The following is a 22,829-nucleotide window of genomic DNA, read 5'->3' on the forward strand; positions in this document are numbered from 1 at the left end:
CCAATCTCCACTCGAATTCATTCCAAAGGTGTTCTGTCAGGTTGAGGTGTAGGCCAGTCAAGTTCCTCCACCCCAAACTCACTCATCCATGTCTTTATGGACTTTACTTTGTGCACTGGTGCGCAGTCATGTTGGAACAGGAAGGGGCCATCCCCAAACTGTTCCCACAAAGTTGGGAGCATGAAATTGTCCAAAATGTCTTGGTATGCTGATGCTTTAAGAATTCCCTTCCTTGGAACTAAGGGGCCAAGCCCAACCCCTGAAAAACAACCCCACACCATAATCCCCCGTGCACCAAACTTTATAGTTGGCACAATGCAGGCAGGCAAATACCGTTCTAGCAACTGCCAAACCCAGACACGTCTATCAGATTGCCAGACAGAGAAAAGTGATTTGTCACTCCAGAGAACGTCTCCACTGCTAGAGTCCCGTGGTGGCGTGCTTTCTTTACTGCATCCAATGTTTTGCATTGCACTTGGTGATGTAAGGCTTGGATGCAAATGCTTGGCCATGGAAACCCATTCCATGAAGCTCTCTACGCACTGTTGTGCTAATATGAAGGGTACACTAAGTTTTGGAGGTCTTTAGCTATTGACTCTGCAGACAGTTGGCTACTTCTGCGCACTGTACGCTTCAGCATGCACTAACCCCCGCTCTGTCATTTTACGTGGCCTTCCACTTCGTGTCTGAGTTGCTGTTGTTCCCAGTTGCTGCTACTTTGTTATACTACCACTAATAGTTGACCGTGTAATATTTAGTAGCAAGGAAATTTCACGGATGGACTTATTGCACAGGTGTCAACCTATCACGGTACCACGCTTGAATTCACTGAGCTCGTGAGAGCAACCCATTCTTTCACAAATGTTTGTAGAAGCAGTCTGCATGCCTAGGTACTTGATTTTATGCACCTGTGGTAATGGAGGTGCTTGGAATACCTGAATCCATGATTTGGAGGTGGGTCCCAATACTTTGGCAATATAGTGTATGTAGCAGCCACATACATATACCTCTACTTATTCAATCTTGGTGTCTAACTAAATAGCCAAGTATAATTGGTGTAGTTACACCTGACATTGAGCCCCAATAGGTTTATATTGAGGTCACATTTTTAAAAATTCTTCTGATGTCCTTTATATATCGATGTACTTGAGCAACTATATTTAGTGTAACATTACAATCTTTGCTACAAATTGTGTTCCTTTAAATTGCCGCAGCTCCCAAAGAACAGAAACATGTGTATGATGCCTTCACCATTTCTCCTGAAGATCGAGCAGAATGCATGGACACCATAAGGAAGGAACAAGAGACTTCTGACGTTCGATCCTCAGAAGATTACAAACCTAAAGAAGTAAAGTCAGCATATAAAGAGAGGAGATCTACGCAAGAAGAGACCGACTCATGGACATATGGAGCTTCTGAAGGAGATCAAGAGGTTATGGACACAGTGTATCGCTTGCAGGAAAACTCTGGTATGTGCTTCACTTAGAGTTTATCTCTCTTAAGGGAACAAAGTGGGAAATTATGAAAATAGAATGGGGACTTAGGACATACGCCTTTTTTTTAATGGGTTTTTTTTTTTCTTTTTGTACAAATGTTTTTGGGATATCTTTCCGTAAAAAGATTTAAAATTAATAAAAAATATTTAAACCTTTAGAGAGCTTGACATCACCACAGTCTTTGTAAGATGATTACAGCATGGAAAAAAGTGCAGTGTTCAAAGTCACTTAAATCCCCTTTCTTCCCCATTCTGATGCTCGGTTTAAACGTCAAGTTTTCCTCTGCCACGTCTACCAAGCAATTGAATAGGTGTACCTAATAAAGTGCCGTGTGTGTATATGCGTTGTTTTTGTGGACGAACACAGCCCGGTTCAGGAGTGAGCCTGCATGACTAACACCATGGCAAGAAGCTTGCTATGGTGGCAGAAACACTGAAGAGGAGGAGCCAGCGGGGGACCCCAGTAGAGCTTTGTGGCTGCTCTGTGCAGTTCCATTGCACGGAGCAGGTAAGTATAACATGTTTTGTTATTTGTAAGGAGAAAAAAAAAAGTTTATATCCGCTTTATAATAATGGCAAAATAAAAAAGTATGCATAACAGGCAGACGGACCATATTAATCAAGTTGAAATAAATTCTGGCAAGGGGAGAGGGTGAGAATTGGTTACCTGCACGCTGAGGCTCTTGCCAAGAGCAGTGGTGTTGGAGAGGGGCGTAGTCATGTTGAACCTGTATATTCTGACTCTCCCATAAAGGCCAATTCTGAGAATTTTAAGAGGAAGCTCTAGATGTCATAAGCACAATTTTGGCTGGAGCTGCCTCCATGCTGAGTACTTTCTCACGTTTTACATGCTGTTATCTTTAGGTTCACACCAGGAACATGTTACACGTGTATTTTGTGAGTAACATACTCCAGGAAAAGGGCTAAATGCACAAATGACGACCTTGTCTGGCAGGGTACATAATATGGCTGATATCAACTCAAGTTCTGGTACTTGCACTGATTTCATTTAACAGAATGTTTTATTGATGACCGAGCTGCATTATTATATTTTTCTTACACCCACCTGTCATAAAGCATAAAAATGGAATAACTGGGATCCCTGTTGTATTTATTGCAATGTCTCTAGAGGGCAAGGCCCAAGTAGCTGGGATGGCAGTAGATTTACAGTTGGAGTGGATGACTTTGGAGGACTTTCAGAGGCATCTTGATGGAGCTGATGAAATCATCCCTAAGGATCCTATCCCTAACAGTAAGTTGTTTTGCTTTTATTACATTTTCTAATGGCCATACATTTTATCAAACTAAATTTTCTTTTGTCTTTTAATCAGGTGCATTGAAAGAGGCTGTCAAAAATGGTGACTACTTAACTGTAAAATATGCACTTAATTCCAAAGAAGAGTACAACTTGGATCAAGAGGTAATAGTCTGGTGTTACTAGTATGAAGTGCTGATACTGCTTTTCAGAAATTATTTTCCATGTTGTTCTAAAATCTTGCTCTTTCTGCTGATTTGTGGATGGTAATGGGGGACAAGTGTAAGGTTTTGAGCACTGCAGAGCATACTTCAGTGTTCTTTTTTTATTGTATGATAGTGTTTTCTCTTCATTCACAAAGTCTACAAAAATATTATGCCTTTTTCCCTTTCTGGGAAAAAGTGTGTCTTCTAGGTAGCCAAGAAGAACAGACCAGTCACATGGCAGGATAGATGCAACTGACTGCATGCAAACTGGGGGAAGAAATAAACACATAAGAGAATGTTTTGACATCACAACATTGCAAGCAATAGCTGAACAATAGGGTGCCTCAAAAAGGACCTCTTATATATTGACCGTTTAAGAACTTACAGTGGATATAAAAAGTCTACACACCCCTGTTAAAATGTCAGGTTTCTGTGATGTAAAAAAAAGACAGATAATTTCAGATTTTTTTTTTTTCCACCTTTTTAATGTAACCTAAAAACTGTACAACTCAGATGAACAAGAAGCTGAAATCTTTTATTTGTAGGGAAGTACAAATAAACTAAAATATGGTTGCATAAGTGTGCACACCCTTAAACTAATACTTTTTGTTGAATCACCTTTTAATTTTATTCCTGCACTGTCTTTTTGGGTATGAGTCTATCAGTATGGCACAACTTGACTTGGCAATGTTTACCCACTCTTCCTTGCAAAAACACTCCACATCTGTCAGATTGCGAGAGCATCTCCTGTGCACAGCCCTCTTCAGATCACTCCACAGATTTTCCATCGCATTCAGGTCTAGGCTCTGGCTGGGCCATTCTAAAACTTTTTAATCTTCTTCTGAAAAAGATTTCAGTTTGTTTTTCAATTGAGTTGTACAGTTTATAGATCACATTAAAGGTGGAATAAGTTCTGAAATTATTTCTTTGTCTCATTTGTTTCCATCACAGAAACCTGACATTTTAACGGGTGTGTAGACTTTTTATATTCACTGTAAGTGCAGCCAAATTAAAAAAAACAACAAAAAAAAATTTGTATTTTGGCTGCACTTAGGTCTTAATACATGAAGCATGGAAGAATTTTAATGCAGTATTCAGTGCAAGCCTGGATTTACTAGACCATTTCTACAAAATATCTCCTGAAGACTCCATGTACACAGGATTAAAAAAACGCTGCTCCTAGAGGAAACTAATGTTCTATGTGTCTATGAATTAGGTAGTCTAGAAGTGTGTTTTTTTTTTTTTTTTAAGCTCAGAGTTTAGAGTCAAAAAAAATCTTTCTGTGTTGCATTTGGCTTGTATTTCTCTGCCAAAAAAAAACGCTCAAACGCTTATACAAAAAAAAACTGTTCAAAGGTATCACTTTTTTTTTCTGCCAAGGGCAGAAATTCTAAATACTTTTTTTCTTTTTCTTTTTTTTCCCTTTTTCCTTAGCTGCAGGTGGGGGTGGAGACTGCAGAGGGGCGTGTCAACAGAGCAAATGCCACTACATAAATCTTCCTAGTAAAGAGCTGTGCAGGATGGCATGTTAGCACAAGTCTGATCATTGTAGGACAGGCAGGCTGTGCTCCCAAGTAGAATGAAAAGAAGAAAACTGACCACACAGGGATAGATGTGCTTTCATGCCCTGGTGTGGTCAATTTGAAATTAGAAAGTAAAGGGAACAGGATACTTCGAACACAAGTACATTGTACCACCAGAGGCATATCAAGAATATGGAATGGTGGGGCAACATACACTTTAACACCTTGTTTTCTATCTGCTGCAGGACTCCAGTGGGATGACTCTGGTGATGATGGCTGCAGCTGCTGGACAGGATGACATTCTCCGTCTTCTGATTAGGAAAGGAGCCAAGATCAATGCCAGGCAAAAAAATGGGACCACAGCACTGATACATGCTGCTGAAAAGGTGGGAAGGTTCTCTTTGAGGTGGTTGGTCTGCTACTTATTTACAAGGGTTTTTTATATCCAATGTATGTATTTGTTATGGCGTTTCCTTGAAATTGGTACACTATATACATTTTTATAAAATGTGTGCTTTTTTTTTTGTAGAAGGGCTGCTATTTGTGCAGCATAGAAAGGAAAACTTTAAAAGCTTGGGGAGGGAGAGGATGTGGTGGCTGTATTAAGGTTAACGTTTCTCTAAAGTTAACACTTTTACCTTAATCCAGGGAATGCATGAAGGTAAAAACACATCCCACTAGTTGTCATGCCTTCCCTCCTCCAACACCTGACTCCTCCACTAATCCAGTCCTGTCTGCAGCAGAGGTGCTCTCTTCTGCTCTCACAAGGGGACACTGCCTTTACAATCACTTTTAATGGATAAGTTCACCTTTTTAACAAAAAATAAATGCATTGTTTTTTTTTCTAGGTAAAGTAAATTTACTATTTTTTTGTTTTATGAGCCTGGAAAGCATTGCACCAGGGATCAGCAGATCGCTGGTGCTATGCAGGTCCGTTGCAAAGGTTGTTGGGAATTGTAGTCTCCGACTCTGAGCTCTGAATAAATGATGTGGGTAGACGGCGCCCCTCACAGCTAGTGATAGCTAGTGGAGGGGAAAAGATCCCCCGCTAGATGTCACAACTGGGATCGGGGGAGGGTCCCACAGAACATGTTATATGTTACACCTTGAATATGGGTGAACGTATCCTTTTAAAGTATTAGGTTGTATTGTAGATGGGCTACGATCTATGCAGCTGGAAGGATGGCGTTTAGAGTCCCCATAAGTATCTTTATCATGCAGATCTGCTTCTGGGGAGGTACTGGGTACAGCATGTAAGAAAAGTACTGCTTGCATAAATTAAAATGCATGCAGCAACAGAAATGCATTCAAAACATCAGGCAGTGAAGGCTGAGGAAGGTGGTTTTTAGGATCCCTAGATTTGATTCTCCTTGCTCATGGCTCCTTGCTAGTGGCTTTTGCATAGTAAGTACTGTTTACATAGGGGCTTCAGTGGCTAAAGTATTTTCTCTTAATCATACACTTTACAGGACACAGGATGAGTAATCAAGACTGGGCTCTGGCAAAGCTGTAAGAACAGCTCTGTGTAACCCCTATTAATTCCAGCATGCCTCAGTTTTTTGCTAGTGTCTCTAGGAGAACAGATGTCTTTGCTGCTTCTGAAAGAACCAAACCTTTTCTTATCTTCTACTTTTTCTCAAGATTCCCTTTTTCCTCTAGCAAGATGGTTCAGTTAGCTGCAGAACCAGAGACTCTGCAGCTTTTCAGATATGTTGATGCTCAGCACAGCCTTGGAGCCTGTATCCAAACTTTGATGTGAAGTGTGGCTGACCTGTAATGTGCGTTTTCACACTGGACTCTCATACATGCTCTTGAAGTAGTGTGTGAGTTAGACGCAAAGTGCTTTACAGGTGCACCCATCTGGTGGGACCTTATTCTTGAAGACTTCTTAGGGTTTGTGCCTACTCGTAGGGCAGTGGCCATGGGATGGAGCATATCTCCTGGATCCTGCCTACATGTTCCTGTGCTGCATGGTGGGACTGAAGGGCATCTTCAGGCACAGTAAGTCTGGACTTTGTCCCTTCTGTGAGCCTGGTATGTGCTTTATATTATATGGACCAAGTCTTTACATGGTTAACACTGGAGCGCTGGCTGCGGCACTTTGGTTACTACAGCACTTTCAGTAGTTACCATTCTGCACATGCATGCGCCATTTTCCAAACACATGTTGAACAACATTTCAACCTTCCTGTCTGCTGTTCAAGGGTGGCTACGTTGCTAGTCAGTAGATACATTGAAGGAGTGCGTGCACCCACCTTTAGATAAACTCGCTATTGCAACTTGTTTTATATAGAAATTAGCTTAATCCTGATGATCTATACTCCCCCCTCGGTGGAAGGACATCCAGGTGCTAAAAGCAGTATTATATCCCAAACCAAAAATGTAGTCTATTCTAGCCAATTATTTTATGTGGTGGCTGTGCTAGCTTTCCTTTTTAGGCTTTATTGCCTCAGTTTCCACCTTGTGTTTTGGCCGTTAACACACTTGCTGTATTAAGATACCTGCACTCTGGATAAAGGAGCAACTGAGACCCCCTTTAGACAGCATCATTGTCAATCTGGAGGGTGGGTAGTGTTGGGTGTACTTGCAGATTTTAGATAAACTGACAAACTCCAGCTAACACTTTACAGGCGGTTATGGCCACCGTTTTTTGTTCCTTTTTGGGAAAAAGGTTTTACATAAATGAATAAAAGCTAACCATTTTAAGCACCCCCTGTCAGTGATTTGTCTCAACCCTCTTAACTGCTGCATCTGCAGAACAGCTTGTTCTGTTGAAAAACAACACACTTACTGGTGAAAATAATGCAGCCATCACATGCTGCAAAATAATAAAGGTTTGATTTTGGGTTTAATAGCGCTTTAAAGATTAAGCGGGTAAAAGGCTATAACCCCTTAGCAAGGTGTTCTTATCCCTCTCAAGCCCTGCTCTGCAACTTACCATTGCTGCCATGTCATTTTGCCAGACCCTGGCTTTCTGCTCCAAGAATATTGCTCAGCATCCTGCATCTATATTAATGGGTTCCTCCGTCCTCCCATTAGCTGGAGCTCATGTCTGTGACTGTTTATGCGCTTGCAGTTAATATTATAGAGGATTTATATAGCGCCAACAGTTTGCGCAGTGCTTTATAAAATGAAGGTAGACATTACAGTAACAATTCAATTTGGTACAAGAGGAAACAGAGGTCACTGCTCATTAGAGCTTACAATCTAGGAGGTGCACGTAATGATCAGAAGAAATCTTAGCTTTTTGTGCGCAGGAGACTCTGGCTCAAATCTTGGTCTGTGGAACCGAAGTGCCAAAATAGCAAATAAAGCTGGCAACTTGGTGAACTCTTAATAGACTTTGCTGGTACAGAATGCTAATACGTTTTGGCTAATACAGCCTTCCTCATAGCGTGACGAGATATAAAAACTCAACACTTTTATATTTTCTCAATCTCCCACCTGGGAGGCCGGACTCTAACCATTAAACACAATTTTGTACAAAATGACTGCACATGAAAGATAGCAAACTGCAAAATAGTAACAATCCTACTAAAACACAATCAGCAGAATATTCACAATATACAACATTGCCACAAAATTATTAAATCAATATCCAATCTGTTGTGAAGACAGAAAGGTGCTCTTGTGTGTGAAGTATGGATCCACCATACTTCCTGTTGTAACAAAATGCAATGCAAGTTTCCTTCTCTAGGTTGCCTCTTGTTCTATGCCAAAAAAAGAAAATGAGTCGAGATTACCATTATGTGCTGCATGTCTCTAAATTGTATTGAGACATTTGATATATTTTTGGCATTCTGATTGGTGTCATTGTAATGTTCAGAAATTATTATTCTAAGGGGTCATATGGTGTATCCTACATATTGAGTTTTACAATGGCTGCACTTTATTACGTACACTACTGATTTAGTATTGCAATTCATATACTGCTTAAATAGATAAGCCTCACCATTAGTGAAAGGAACAACCTTAGTGTTCTTTTTATACTTCCTGCAATATCTACATGTGTTTTTAACTGTAACAAGACTTTTTTGTTATGGTTAACCATGTATGAGAATTGGAGGCATTGTCTGAACAAAATAGGCTCTGTGATGGCAAGTTACCTAGTGTATGTGCCCTTCTACTGGAAAAGTTATAGCCATTTTTTTTTTTTTTTTTTGCATGGTATGTAATTCTCTTTCTGCATAGGAAATATAATAGGAATAGAAAAGAGAATAGGAAGCTGCAGCTTCACAATATTAATCTGATGGCATTCTGCTGAATGTGATGTCTGGGAATATGACTTGTAATTTATTCATTCACTGTGATTGAAAGGCACAGCTGTGCAGGCAGATTTAAAATATGACTGTGGCTGCAGGGGAGAGGGACTCCTTCCTCTCACAGGGAAAGGTATGTGTGATCATTGTTACAAACTTTATACGGGTGTAACATGTTTATGAGGTGAACCTATCCTTTTTAAAAAGTTATTTAATCACAGGCAAAGTGCATGTTATTAAGTGCAAATGGCAAACTCAAAATATCACAATGCTGCTTGCTAAATATCTTCGAAATATTAAGCCCAGACAACACTCTTAATACAAATTCAATCAAGAAATGTCTTTTATAAAGTGCATATCCATGACCACAGTCTTCCTTTTCTACCACATGTGACACCTTCACCTTTCTTTACATACACCCCTCCCCTCTTATGGGGATTGACTTAACCAGATTGTTTTTCAGCACAAAGGATATCGGCATAGGTATGTAGGGGGTTTCTGAACACCATACTAAACCCTTTTTGCCTAATGACTTCACTGTACTGTGATCTCTTGACGTGTTTTATTATACACTGATGTTTTCAAAAGTGTATCAAGACTACTCTTAAACGCCAGTGTATGACAAATCATGATGAACAAGATCACAGTAAAGTGACATTACGCAGGAAGGGGTATGTACCCGGAAGTGTAGTTTTGTGTTCAGGAACCCCTACATACCTGTGCTGATACCCTTAATGCTGGGTGAGCACTTACCAAATGTAAGTTTTTAATCTGATGTATGGAAGCAGGGTTGTTGCTTATGGGCATGCACAGCTCAGCTTGGTAGCGTGGTTGTACAGGAGCCTTCTTGGCACTTGGCTTGCTAAAGAAGGCACCCAAAAGAGGGAGGGTGACCACAGCACTTGCGGGGTGCTGTTAAAGACGGTAACAGCAGCCTCTTGCATCCTCTTCTGGAATCCCCCGCTGGCGCTCTCCTCCTCCTCTCCTGCGTGTGACCCCATAGCAAGCCACGTATGGGAGCACACGTGTGGGTGCATTCCTAGTCCATGCTATGTGTGCCCATAGACACACCGTGGGGCTCGGCCCCCCTGGTGGCTCCCGCTGCACTCTTGTGAACCCTGTGGTTCTGGAAAAAGAGCAGCGTTGCTGCAGACGGGCACAGTGTTGGATCATGAGAACACTTGGGTAATTGTTTAAGAGGTTGGGTGGAGAGAACAAGCAGTGGAATGTTTTTTTTTTTTTCTCTTTTATAATTCTGGTACTGCATTAAGCAAAAAAAAAAAAAAATAGGGTTCATAACCAGTTAACTATAATGTTACTTTTCTATAAGAGCATTTTTTTTTTTTTTTTTTTTTTAATTTTTGCATTTCCAATGACTTGTATTGAGAGACACAGTTCTGGAGCAAACTAAAGTCTGTCGACATTGACAATAACGTTGTCTTATGAATATTGAATATTGTGTTTTCTCCTCATAGAACTATCTGACAACTGTCTCCATCCTTCTGGAAGCTGGTGCTTTTGTGAATTTACAGCAAGCGACTGGGGAAACAGCCCTGATGAAGGTAAATGGTATATTGTGCAAACCTATAAAATTTATTTTGTTTTGCAAAGACCCCGGGTCTATGAAATGCTTCTCTCAGCAGGTTGCAGACAATAGTTGTCTCCCTGGCTCTAGCTGTGTATAAAACCATGTTTTCCTAGTTTTATATTGTCTTCATGATGGCAAAAACTCCTTCCATCCACATTGTTAATTGTCTATTTGTACTAATTTTAATGTTTGTGTTCCCATCATGAAGTTTGTTATATATGGATTATATTTGGTCTATTTTTTGCTAGTACCTTCATTGGTTTTGAAATTAGCAAGCATAATGATTATATGCAAAGATCACAAACATTTTGCTGTTTGCCTGGTCTTGTAATATAAGCCCTGTCCTGTGGTATTAAAATTTAAGGACATTCTGCCAAAATAATCTCCCTACCAGACCCATTGGATGGTGCAAACCCAATTCTTTTTGTGCTCAACAACAAAGTAACAAAAGGCAACATTTCCAAAAATACATGTTTATGTATATAGTGTCAGTGTTCTTTTAACATTTGCTGTCTTCTGTTACTGTGCTTTGTATATCTGTTTTAAAGTGTTTATTTGGGGTACAGCGGACAGTGTTAATCAGAAATAAATTGAAGCCAAAAACCCAATAGGATGTGACTTTGGATAAGTATCAGAGTATATCTCATATCCATATATAACAAAATCATTTTTTTTTTCTTGTCTCTCTAGGCATGTAAGAGAGGGAATTATGATATCGTGCGACTCTTGATAGAACAAGGTGCCGACTGTAATGTGCTGTCAAAGCACCAGGGCAATGCTTTACAGTTTGCTAAACAGAGCAATAATGTGCTGCTATTTGAATTAATTAATGGACATTTGGAAAAGTAAGTATTCCTTTTTTATGTGTCATTTGTTCTCTGAAATGATGGTAGATGCTTGTTTGACTGTTTGAGAGACCTGTCTAGCTAAGCAAAAACAGACACTTTGCGATAAAGGGATGTTCTGTTCACAATTGTTTTGGAGCAATACTATCGTACACCGATGATTTTTAAATTTTTTTTATTTTTTTTTGTATTTTCCAATACATAACATACTGATGGGTTATGCCATCTTTGGTAGCAACATAAATTGGATAAGTAAGTGTGCATGGTTTTTTTTCTGAATTGATAAAGGAATTTTTTTTAACAGGTAAATCTAATGTGTTGCATATTATTTTGTAATCACATTTTGAGCCATAGGGGAAGGCTCAGGCTCCTTTTCACTTTTTTCTCCATCTTTGTCCCCGTTTTATATCTAAAACCTGTTTTACAAAGCAACATATTCAACAGGAAATCCACAGACACACAAGTGAATGTGTTGGAGCAGTTACTCTTCTTTGGGATATGTAAAACAGTGTGTCTGCTGTGCTCTTTGGCCAACACACTGTGTTGTAGAAACCCTTTGTTTTGTCTGAAAGTGTTAATCCTAACATTTCATATTCCTTATTTGTGTCTGTGGTACAATGCATGAATGCTTGTATCAAAATGTATCCTGTTCTTTTTGCTTTGCTACCTTTGTGTGAAATACCCAGTGATCCTGTCACTCCTAATGTGGGGTTTTTTTGTTTTTTTTTTGTTGTTTTTTTTGCTTTTTGTTTTTCTTAAATTGACTATACATGGCAGCACATCCATCCAAGCATGGTCTGTTTTCTTCTTGCATTCTGCTTAGGTGCACAGCCTACCTGTAATCCAATGGGTAGACTTGTGCAAACACCCCCCCCCCCCCCCCCCGCACTGCTCTTCACTGGAAAGATCTGTGGAGTTCGGCTCTGCATTTCGGGGCAGTGTTAGTCTTTTTTCTCATACACTGGACTTTCATAGACCTTTTTAGACCACCACATTTTGAGATACTCATTTTTTGCGCCATCTGCTACAAATTACTGTTATGTTGCAGCCTGACACTACAGCTGTTTAAATTCATTTTTTTCTCAATCTACACTCCGTACCCATCATGACAAAGTTGAAACGGAATTTTAGAAATGTTTGCAAATGTATTAAGAAAGGAAAAACTGAAATATCACATTGGCATAAGTATTCAGACCCTTTACGCAGTATTTTGTTGAAGCACCTTGGGCAGTAATTACAGCCTCGAATCTTACATAGTCTGGCTGAAAAAAGACAAAAATCCATCCAGTTCAACCATAAATAAAAGTAACAATCCTACACCCACAATTGATCTAGAGGAAGGCAAAAAACCCAGCAAAGCATGATTCCATTTGCTCCTGTAGGGGAAAAAATTCCTTCCTGATCCCCCGAGAGGCAATCAGATATTGCCTGGATCAATTTTACCTATAAATGTTAGTAACCAGTTATATTGTGTGTATCCAAGGAAGAATCCAGTCCTTCTTCTTCTTTTTTTTTTTTTTTTTTTTTTTTTTTTTTTTAAATTGTTGGGAGGAGTCTATTCCACATTTTCACAGCTCTTACTGTGAAGAAACCTTTCAGTATTTGTAGATTAAATCTCTTTTCCTCCAGACGTTTAGAGTGCCCCCTTGCCCTCTGTGATGATCTCAGGCTGAATAACTACTTCCGCGTTCACTATATGAACCGCTGATAGATATAGAGAGAGAGATAGATATATGTCATATCCCCCCTTAATCTCCCTTCTTCAAGAGAGAAATTAAATTCCTTTAATCTTTCCTCCATGCCTCTTATCAGTTTGGTTGCCCTTCTCTGAACTTTTTCCAGTTCCAAAACTGAACTGCATATTCCAGATGAGGTCTTACTAATGATTTGTACAGGGTAATATGATATCTCTCTCTGGAGTCTATACCTCTTTTAATACAAGAGAGGATTTTGCTCGCTTTAGAAACTGCAGCTTGGCATTGCATGCCATTATTAAGCTTGTGATCTACCAGAACTCCCAGATCCTTCTCCACCATTGATTCCCCCAGTTGTACCCCCCCACTATGTATGATGCATGCATATTCTTAGCCCCCCAAGTACATAACCTTCTATTTATCAACATTCAACCTCATTTGCCACATAGTTGCCCAATTAAACAGTGCATTGAGGTTGGCTTGTAAGTTGGAGATATCCTGTAAGGATGTTATTCCACTGCACAGCTTGGTGTCATCTGCAAAGACTGAAATGGGATTTTTAATCCCAGACCCTATATCGTTCATAAATATATTATAAAGTATGGGTCCGAACACTGAACCTTTTGGGTACACCACGGACAACACATTAGCCATGTGTGGAGAACTGTGGCAAACTCTTTTGCAAAATCCATGTCCACAGCCACCCTTCTGATTTCTTTTTATGAGGTTTGAAAAACCTTGGAAAGATTTGTTTGATAACTTCTGTCTTTCATGAATCCATGCTGTCTGTTGCTTGACACTCGCCGTTGTGACTGGGCGTCATATGACGTCCTGTCAAAATGAGCCACTCACGCAGCTGCGTGGCTATGCAGCGGGGTAATCTGTCATCGGCTGTGTCCACGGGACACAGCTGATGACACATCACTACACTGGCCTGTTGCCAGTGTCATGTGACAGATGTGACTGGTCAAAGCATTCACATGATACAGACAGGGCCATTCACAGCCCATCTGTATCGTGATCAGCTTTGCCCAACCACAGCTAATCACAACAAAAGACTGAATGAATCAGTTTCATTCAGTAACAATGATTGCAAATATCAATTAAATACATTGGTATTAGCAATCCTAATGTGTTTTAAAAGAAAAAAAAAATCCTGATCACTTGTCCAGAGTAGTTCAATGTTACTATGGTAACATTGTATTGCTTTGGCCACAGTGTGTTGAAATAAAAAATATAAAAAAAAGAAAAGTGTTATAAAAAAAAAAAAGAAACATTTGAAAAAAAAATACAAATTATTTTTATTATTTTCACCAAATAGCGGTGTACATTTTGACCTAAATTTTATGAAGAAATGTATGTTTGCAAAATTGTGTTATTTTTTTTCAAAAGTTTCAGGTTTTTTTTTTTTTTTGTTTAGTAAAAAATAAACTCAGTGGTGAATAAATACCACCAAACGAAAGCTCTATTTGTGTGAAACAAATTATAAAAATGTCATATGGGTACAGTGTTGCATGACCACGCAATTGTCATTCAAACTGTGACAGCTCTGAAAGCTGAAAATTGGCCTGAGCAGGAAAGGAGTAAAAGTACCCGGTATTGATGTGGTTAAAATATTTTTTTCCAGCAAGAACCCATCTATGTGATCTTTTATTAAACTCTCCAGTATCTTCCCAACTATAGAAGTTAAACTAACATGTCTAGCTTGGTAAAGCTTTTGACCCCTTTTAAAATATAGGCACCACTTTACGCCAAACCAGTGGTACTGTGCCAGTCATTAGAGTCCCAAAAAATTGGAAACAGTGGCTTTGAAATGACAGAGCTCAATTCTTTAAGGACCCGTGGGTGTATGCCATTCGGTCCAGGTTCTTTTATTCACCTTTTATTCTGTCTAAATATTTCTGGATTATATCAATTGTGAGCCACTGTGGACAGATGATCCACCTGGACCGGATGTCAACACCATGCCCATTATGTACAAGAGCTCCCCCATGCTCCTTTTGTATACACAGCTGAAGAATCTTCTTTGCAAATCTTCTCAAGCTCAGGTTGGATGGGGACCATCGGACAGCAATTTTCAGGTCTCTTCAGAGATGTTTAAGTCAGGGCCCTGGCTGGGCCACTCTAGGGAATGCACAGAGTTGTCCCTAAGCCATTCCTGTGTTTTCTTGGCTGTGTGCTTAGGATCGTTGTCATGTTGGAATGTGAACCTTCAGCCCAATCTGAGGTCCTGAGTGCCATGGAACAGGTTTTCAGTGAGACTATCTCTGTACTTTGCTTCCCTCAACCCTGACCACGCTCTCAGTCCCTGCTACTAGGAAACATCCCCGAAGCATAATGTTGCCACCATCAATCTTCACTGCTGGGATGATATTGGGCAGTTGATGAGCAGTGCCTGGTTTCCTCCAGACATAACATTTAGAATTGAGGTCAAACAATTCAATCTTGGTTTCAGCAGACCAGAAAATCTTGTTCCTCACAGTCTGCAAAAAAAAATACACCTACAGGACTCTCAAACTCCAAGTGGGCATTCATGTGGTTTGCACTGAGAGACTTCCATCTAGCCACTCTGCCATAAATTGGTGAAGGGCTGCAGTTATGGTTATCCTTCACATCTTACTAAGACCCTTCTCCCTTGATTGCTCAGTTTGGCCAGACGATCAGCTCTTAGAGTCCTATTTGTGCCAAACATCTTCATTTGAGAATTATGGAGGCCACTGTGCTCTTGGGAACCTTCAATCCAGCAGACCTTTTTCTGTATCCTTCCCCAGATCTGTGCCCTGCAGTAATATTGATTCGGATTGCACATGCATTGTCAGCTGTGAGGCCTTTTATAGAGAGGTGTGTGCCTTTCCAAATTTCCAATTAATTTAATTTACAACAGGTGGACTTAATCAAGATGTCAGCAATGATCAAGAGAAATGGGAGGCACCCGTGCTAAATTTCAAATGTCGCGCATGGTCTGAATACTTAAGCCAATATGATATTTCAGTCTTTCCTTTTTCATAAATTCAGACATTTCTAAAATTCAGTTTTTCACTTTGTCATTATGGGGTACTAAGTTTAGATTAATGAGAAAGTTATGGATTTTAAACATCAGTATCAGGCTGCAACCTAACGAAATTGAAAAAGTGAAGGGAGTTTAAATACTTTACACTTAATGCACTTTACCTACAATAGATGACAACTGCTGATGTGGAAGTTTTACCTCACAACTTTTGAGAGGGTTGCAACACTGAAATGTTGGCAAAAAGACCAATGGGCCTGGCAGTTGGCACTTTTCCTGATAGGTGAACCCCAAAACCCTATTATGATCTGGAAACAGGTGACCCTGGATTATATATGTAAAGGTAAAGTTCTTGCATGCCTGAGTGACACGATTGCGGTCTGGGCTCAACAGGTGTATAAGTAAATGTATAGTAGTAATAAGGCACCGCATTCAGATGTTTGATTTCATACATCTCCCAAGGAAATGTAGTGTGCTGTCATGGACCGCTATCAACAAACACTTCCTGCCACCTTAAGGAAATGGGTCAGCCATGGGGACCCTAAGACTGCAGACCAGTTGGTGGAGAGACGCATCCATGCCTGACTGCAATATCTCGCAGTGTAAAAAATACCTGGAGAATATGGTAAGACTGTTCTAGGGGTTAAGGGCATGGAATAAATTGCAAGACTGTTACTACAGTTAGGACTGTAGGCCCAAAACTTGGAAATTGGCCAAATAGGTCAAAGGGGCAGAGCCCATAAAGTGTTACCATTGTCATGCATTAGAGCACATTGCTGCTTATTGTCTCTTTTAACGGGTGATCAGTGCAATGTGATAATGCTTTTTTGGGAAAATGCATGTCTTTTTGCACGTGGTATGTAATGCATCCTGTCGGAACATACTGTTTGGTAAAAACGTGTGTGTGATCTCAGTTGATGGAAACCTTGTTACTGCTCTGCTGTATTTTGTCAAATCTACAAAGTTTCACCCTAGCATTCTTGGGGTTATTTGTATATATGGTAACATGTGATTGCCAAATGGCTGTGAAATTGATACTCCTTAACACATTCTTTGGGGGGTGGTATTCTTACTGCTTCATGAAGCTGTAGTGGAGAGATTTTCTGCAGTTTTGTAGATTGTGGGAAAATAAAAGGAGTTAGAAGGATGTAGTTCATGTAAGAGAAATGGATAAGCTCACTCTTGACTCTTTTGATATTAAAATGAAAGGGGGAAATCTTGGTGTGTCCAGTGAAAGGGTTGGTCCTTTTCCTTTCTCTGTAATGGCTGGGGAACAGAAGGAAGTGGCACCTTCCCCCTTTTTAATTTGAGTGGACAGAATGTTGTGGCTGCCTTAGAAGTCCGGAAACATTTTGGCTTGGAACAATTGAAAGGCTCCACATTGTTAGAGCCATGGAAAACATTGATAGATGTGGAACCTGTTGGACCTGTGTAGGCAGGACAGAAGGACTTGGTTGTTGGACTTTCTAATGTCTCCATGTCCCTAAATGCTACGATCTCTAGAGTGGTGGATGGCTCAAATAATGTTGGAGACCAGGAAATATTTCTTCCCGTCAGTGCAGGGGACCTGATCCCCATGGGGTCCAGTCGGACAGTACCACGGCTGTGGCATATATTAATCGCCAGGGAGGTACCAGGAGCCATGTTTATCAGGTAGAGGTGAATCTCTTCCTGTCCTGGGTAGAACTCCATATTCTCGCTCTATCTGCAGTTCACATTCCAGGGATAGAGAATTGGCAGGCGGATTACCTCAAGCGTTGGCAACTGTCTCTAGGTGAATAGTCCCTCCATTTGGAGGTGTTCATTGCACTGTGTTGATGAGGGGCACACCCAATGTGGATCTGATAATAATCGGGTTCCGTGCGAAGCTGCATAAGTTTGTCGCCAGGACTGGGAAACTGGGGATCTTCAGGGATTGCGATAGAGGCCCTAGTGATGCTAGGGGACCAATTCTCTGATTTGGGCCTTTTTCCTATACAGCTTATCCCATGCCTGCTATGCAGAACTTGATTGGAATGTATACTAGTGATTCTAGTAGTACCGCCTTGGGCCAAGAAAATATATGGTTTGCAGACATAGTAAACATCTGAGAGTAATCCCTGGCCTTTTCTGGTTCAGCCGGACCCTCGGGCTAAGGTAAAATCATCCAGCCTTCCTTACATTTTGCTAGCTTTAAATGCTTGGCTATTGAAACCGGATTCCTGAAGGATATTGGAGTGTCAGAGACAGTCATTCATACACTCTTGAAGGACAGGAAGGCTTGCAAAAGAAGGATTTATCATAGGACCTGGAAATTTTTCGTGGCATGGTGTGAAGCTAGGGAGCTGCATAATTGCAAGTATGTTGTGGGATGAAGTTTCGCTTTCCTCCAAGTATGGAGTAGATATGCTGGCCTTGGGTATGGTCAAGGGACAGTTTTGACCTTGACTATTTTCAAAGCCCGAGTTCGTCTTTTTGGTGCATACTTCTGTTCAAGGTGTGAGATGCGTGTTGCCCAGAGTCAGGTTTTCAGTTTGGTGTTTTTAGCCATCTTTTGAGCCATTTCAGGGCCTTCTATTTATTTATTTATTTTTCTTAGACGATTGTGTTCCAGGTACTAGTACTTTGACAAAAAGTGTCAGGATGGTGTTTCTTACAACTGTTTTGTGATACTCTGCTATGATGGGGTGGTTCTTCAACCTCAGCCACCATTTCACGCTACCAGAAGTGTTGTAGCCTCTTGGGCTATCCGTCATCGGGTGTCATTGGTTTAGGTTTTGCGAGGCTGTGACCTGGGCCTTTGTACACACCTTTGCAAGGTTTTTAACAGGTGGACACAATGGGTGCTGAGGATACTACTTTTGCTCGCAGTGTTTTGTGGGCTGCTGAGTGGTTTCTTCGGGCCTGATGATGGCTACTATGTCCCCCCTCCCCTCATGTGCTTAGGGACGTCCCAGGTAGTAATTTACTTATTTTATTTTTTGTCATTCAAAATATGAGAGTGCAGAAAGCTGAAAATTGGTCTGGGCAGGAAAGGGGTAAAAGTACCCGGTAAACAAGTGGTTAAAAGAAGATTAAAAACACTCATGTATTGTAACATACAAGTGCCCTAGATTGATAATTTGTTTACATTTTCGTTCCCATAGTATATTGCTCCCTTAAGGTGGTATATTTCTGGAGTAGTGTCTAAAATGGGCGTAGTGGCCCCCTCTCCTCTCCTTAGGACACTTAAAGTGACACTTACCTATTACAAGTGAATTGGAGGAATATTGCCAGTTAATACACCCAGAGTGATCGGAAAGTGTGTTTGATCTTACCTTTTTTGTGTGGGGCAAACCTTGAGGTAAGCAGCAGCATTGGTAGGTGATGGTTCACTGTGGTGGAACACATCAGCAACTTTTTATTGAGCATGCATGTCACAAAACGCGGTATTTTGAAAGAAATTTATCACTGGATATTTTGGGACTTTTTATACATTCTGCATTTGTTTATATTTAATATATATGCGTTAACATGCTTTTTATAGTATTTATGAAGTTTATAAGGGGAATATGAATTATGAAGCCCTGTATTTACAAGGTTGGTTGAGCTTCATTACACTTTAATATCATCAGTTATATCACAAATTGTGTTTTAAGCATTGCCATGCGTTTGCCATTTTTAACATTTTATATTGGGTTATTCATTGCACTTCATCTATTCATTTCATGAGTTATATCACTAATTGTGTTTGACGCATTTACATTTGTTTGCTTTTTTTTTTATTAAATACATTTTTTTTTTTTAGTGCATTCAAAGTTACTCCTAGATTGTAAGCTCCAAGGAGCAGGGCCCTCCTATCCCTCTTGTATTGAACTGTATTGTCTCCCGTTATATTGTAAAGTGCTGAGCAAACTATTGGCACTATATAAATCCTGTATAATAATAATAATAATATGCACATTTATCTTGGACTCTACACAGTGTAGTTGCACTACGCTTTTGCTATACTGATTTGGCTTTATAGTGTCTTACTGTCCCTGAACCTCAAGTTTGTCCATTAGGTAAGTCACTGAAGAAATGAGGAAAAGTTATTTGCAGGCATAAGTTTACAAAAAAAATAGTGAAAAATTTTGAAAATTTAAGAAATAAAATATTTGTTTTTCATAACATTGTAATTTCAATAAGCTATATCTCATGTACAGCATAGGCATACTTACAATTGCACCCCCTGTCGGAGTACAATAGGTCAGTGGGGGAGATCACGGTACTAACATCACTTGTTATTACAGTGATCTGTCAGTTTTCTTCTTTTGTTCAGTTTGCTGAAGAGAGATGCTGGTTTCTATGTTTACCCATGACCAATTAGCAGGGCTTCCATACAGTACATTTTTCTCTATAATTTCATATGCGCGATTGCAGGCCTTATTGACTATAGGAATAGTGGTATTTAACCAATACCCATGCAAAATCAGGTGTGTGTGTATATACGTGTGTGTGTGTGTGTGCACACGTGTGTGTTTGCATTTTCGGGTAGGGGGGGTACTCCCTACCCGCGCCACCATTCGTGGCTTCGGCTGTCAATCACTGGGTCCCAGCCAGTGATTACTCGCTGTTGCCTGGTGATTGCCGAGCATCTCCGATGGGGGGAGGGAGAACTTGTTGGTAAACAAAGCAGTTATCTCCCCTGTCAGCTCCTGCACACTGCTTTGCATGGCTGTGCATAGCACAGCCATGCAAAGCAGTGTGCATACAGTAAAACACAGCCCAGTATTTAAAACGGTGCACAGTGTGGTAATTACAGACCTATCTCCTCTTGAACACGGATTTAAAAATTTACTCCAAGATATTGACCTCTCGATTATCACTTTTATTACTTGCCATAATTCTTAACGACCAAGTCGGTTTTGTCCCTGGTCGCGAAGCAAGAGACAATACGACTAAGACCCTAAATTTAATTTCCTACATTCAGAAACATAATCTTCAATCCTGCATTCTGTCCTTTGACGCTGAGAAGGCCTTTGACAGGGTCAGCTGGTATTTTTTTACGTCTTTCCCTCCAACAAATTGGCTTAGGTCCCAACTTTATTACTAAAGTTATGGCACTCTACTCTGTTTTGGTAAATGGTACCCGCTCTGCACCTTTTAAGATTTCAAACGGAACTAGACAGGGCTGCCCCTATCTCCCCTTCTTTTTGTGCTAGTCATTTAACACTTGGCACAGGCCATCAGACAAAATGACACTATATTGGGTATTCCTATTTTGTCTGCTCACTATATACTTTCTTTATACGCTGAAAATTTGCTCTTATATAGTCAGCAACCACACACCAGTCGACCGTCTCTATTCCACGAATTTAAAAGATTTGGTGATCTTTCTAACTTTAAACTTTATATGTCCAAAATTGGGTCGCTCCCACCTGCCACCCTCTGTCTTCTATGCTCTAATTTTTCCTTTCATTGGTCAGACCGCTCCCTTCAGTATTTAGGCACGGTCATTCCCACTAGTATTTCAGATGTTTATTCTCTCTTCTATGGCCCTCTTCTATCTTCAATATGTAGAGACTTGGATGCTTGGGATTCCAAACCTATTCCCTGGTTCGGAAGAACTTTGTTCGCTTTCCTCTCAATTTATTTGGCGTAAACAAGTATCTCGACTTAAACTCTGCACTTTATATTTACCTAAACATCATGGTGGAGGTGGACTTCCGGACTTTGAACGTTACTACATAGCCACGATCCTAGCACGCTTTCCTGACTGGTTTGTGTTCCCTTATTCCAAGGCCTCTCCTATGATCGAGAACAAAATGTCCCCATACGATCTCCGAGCTCTATTATGGGGCTATGAACACTCCTAGACCTTTCCTGGTCTCTCCCCACTCACCTCAGCAGCTCTATGCCTTTGGTACAAGCATAGGATATTCCATGCCCTTTCCACTGATCTTGGTCCCCTCTCTCCTATTTTTGACAACTCAGCCTTTCTAGGGGCAATGGTGTACAATCTATAGGATGCCTCCACCGTACCATGTGACCCCAAGCAAGACATCTCATTTCTCCCATGTCAGGCCTTGACTGGCTGACTGCACATCAGTTTTCAGTTTTTCCTAACTCCCTTAGGTCTTCGCACTTCACCAGACGACCCCTAACAGACTTTGAATGACTGTGCTCTCTCTCGGAATCACCCAGACACATGGGCCCTGATTCACTAAGATGTGAGTGTAATAGCAGAGACTGACCATTCAGGCAGACTCCGGTCAATCAATCAGTCGTCTGACCAGCGTCTAGCAAGCTCATTGACGAGCGTCTATTGACTACTTTGCTATCACTGGCACATTTTTAGGTGCAATACCGGATATGTTCGCTAGATGGCGCATAAGCGCGGGCTTTATTTACATTGGCGTTTTCATGATGGCAAAAGAATTCTTAGAATGTTATAAATACACCTGTACACCTGTATTAGAATTTTCTATTTTCTTCTATTTATTTTCTTGCTGTGTCTCCAAAATGATCAGGAAACTAATGCATTTACTAATGAATGTCAAACATTCTGTACTCAAATGTTAAACATTTACACACTTATATCTCAAATAATTGATATACTTCTAATTTCCCAATATAATTATATATCTTCATTCTCTTTAATCACGTAACTATTCTATGGTAAAGACAAGTGCAGCGCTATAAATGCATGTGATCAATAATGAACGCATGTAAAAACCAAAAAGTGCAAAGAATTGCAACAATGATGTAATATTGTAAATGGTGCTAAAATAAGTTCATAGAATCATTCCTGAATAATGGAATGTCCTTGGTGTGAGAGTACCAACTCAGAGAGTGCCTATGAATGGCACGTGTGGTCTCTCCGTGACGGACAGTAGTGCATGAACTCGTGAAAGGTAAACCACCCTTGGGACTGGTCTACACTCACCAGAACAAAAGTATTAATGTGCATGGGTTATACACATCACACATCTGGGGGTGCAGCGGTATGCTGGCAGT

The 22,829-nt window shown here is 40.3% G+C and overlaps 1 protein-coding gene across 1 annotated transcript in view; it reads left to right on the plus strand.

The window, feature by feature from the left end:
- The window catches only part of MPHOSPH8 (M-phase phosphoprotein 8), a 104,478-nt gene that overhangs the window by 31,132 nt on the left and 50,517 nt on the right, over nt 1-22,829 (plus strand). Inside the window, exons 5-10 of the mRNA XM_089666222.1 lie at nt 1,215-1,469; nt 2,625-2,747; nt 2,827-2,915; nt 4,725-4,865; nt 10,214-10,300; nt 11,017-11,171. Of these exons, the coding sequence (XP_089522348.1) occupies nt 1,215-1,469; nt 2,625-2,747; nt 2,827-2,915; nt 4,725-4,865; nt 10,214-10,300; nt 11,017-11,171 (850 nt within the window). The remainder of the gene's footprint in view (nt 1-1,214; nt 1,470-2,624; nt 2,748-2,826; nt 2,916-4,724; nt 4,866-10,213; nt 10,301-11,016; nt 11,172-22,829) is intronic.

The sequence above is a fragment of the Staurois parvus genome, unplaced genomic scaffold (genome assembly GCF_062004578.1).
Source record: "Staurois parvus isolate SC_StPar_1 unplaced genomic scaffold, SC_StPar_1.0 ptg000050l, whole genome shotgun sequence".
NCBI lineage: Eukaryota > Metazoa > Chordata > Amphibia > Anura > Ranidae > Staurois > Staurois parvus.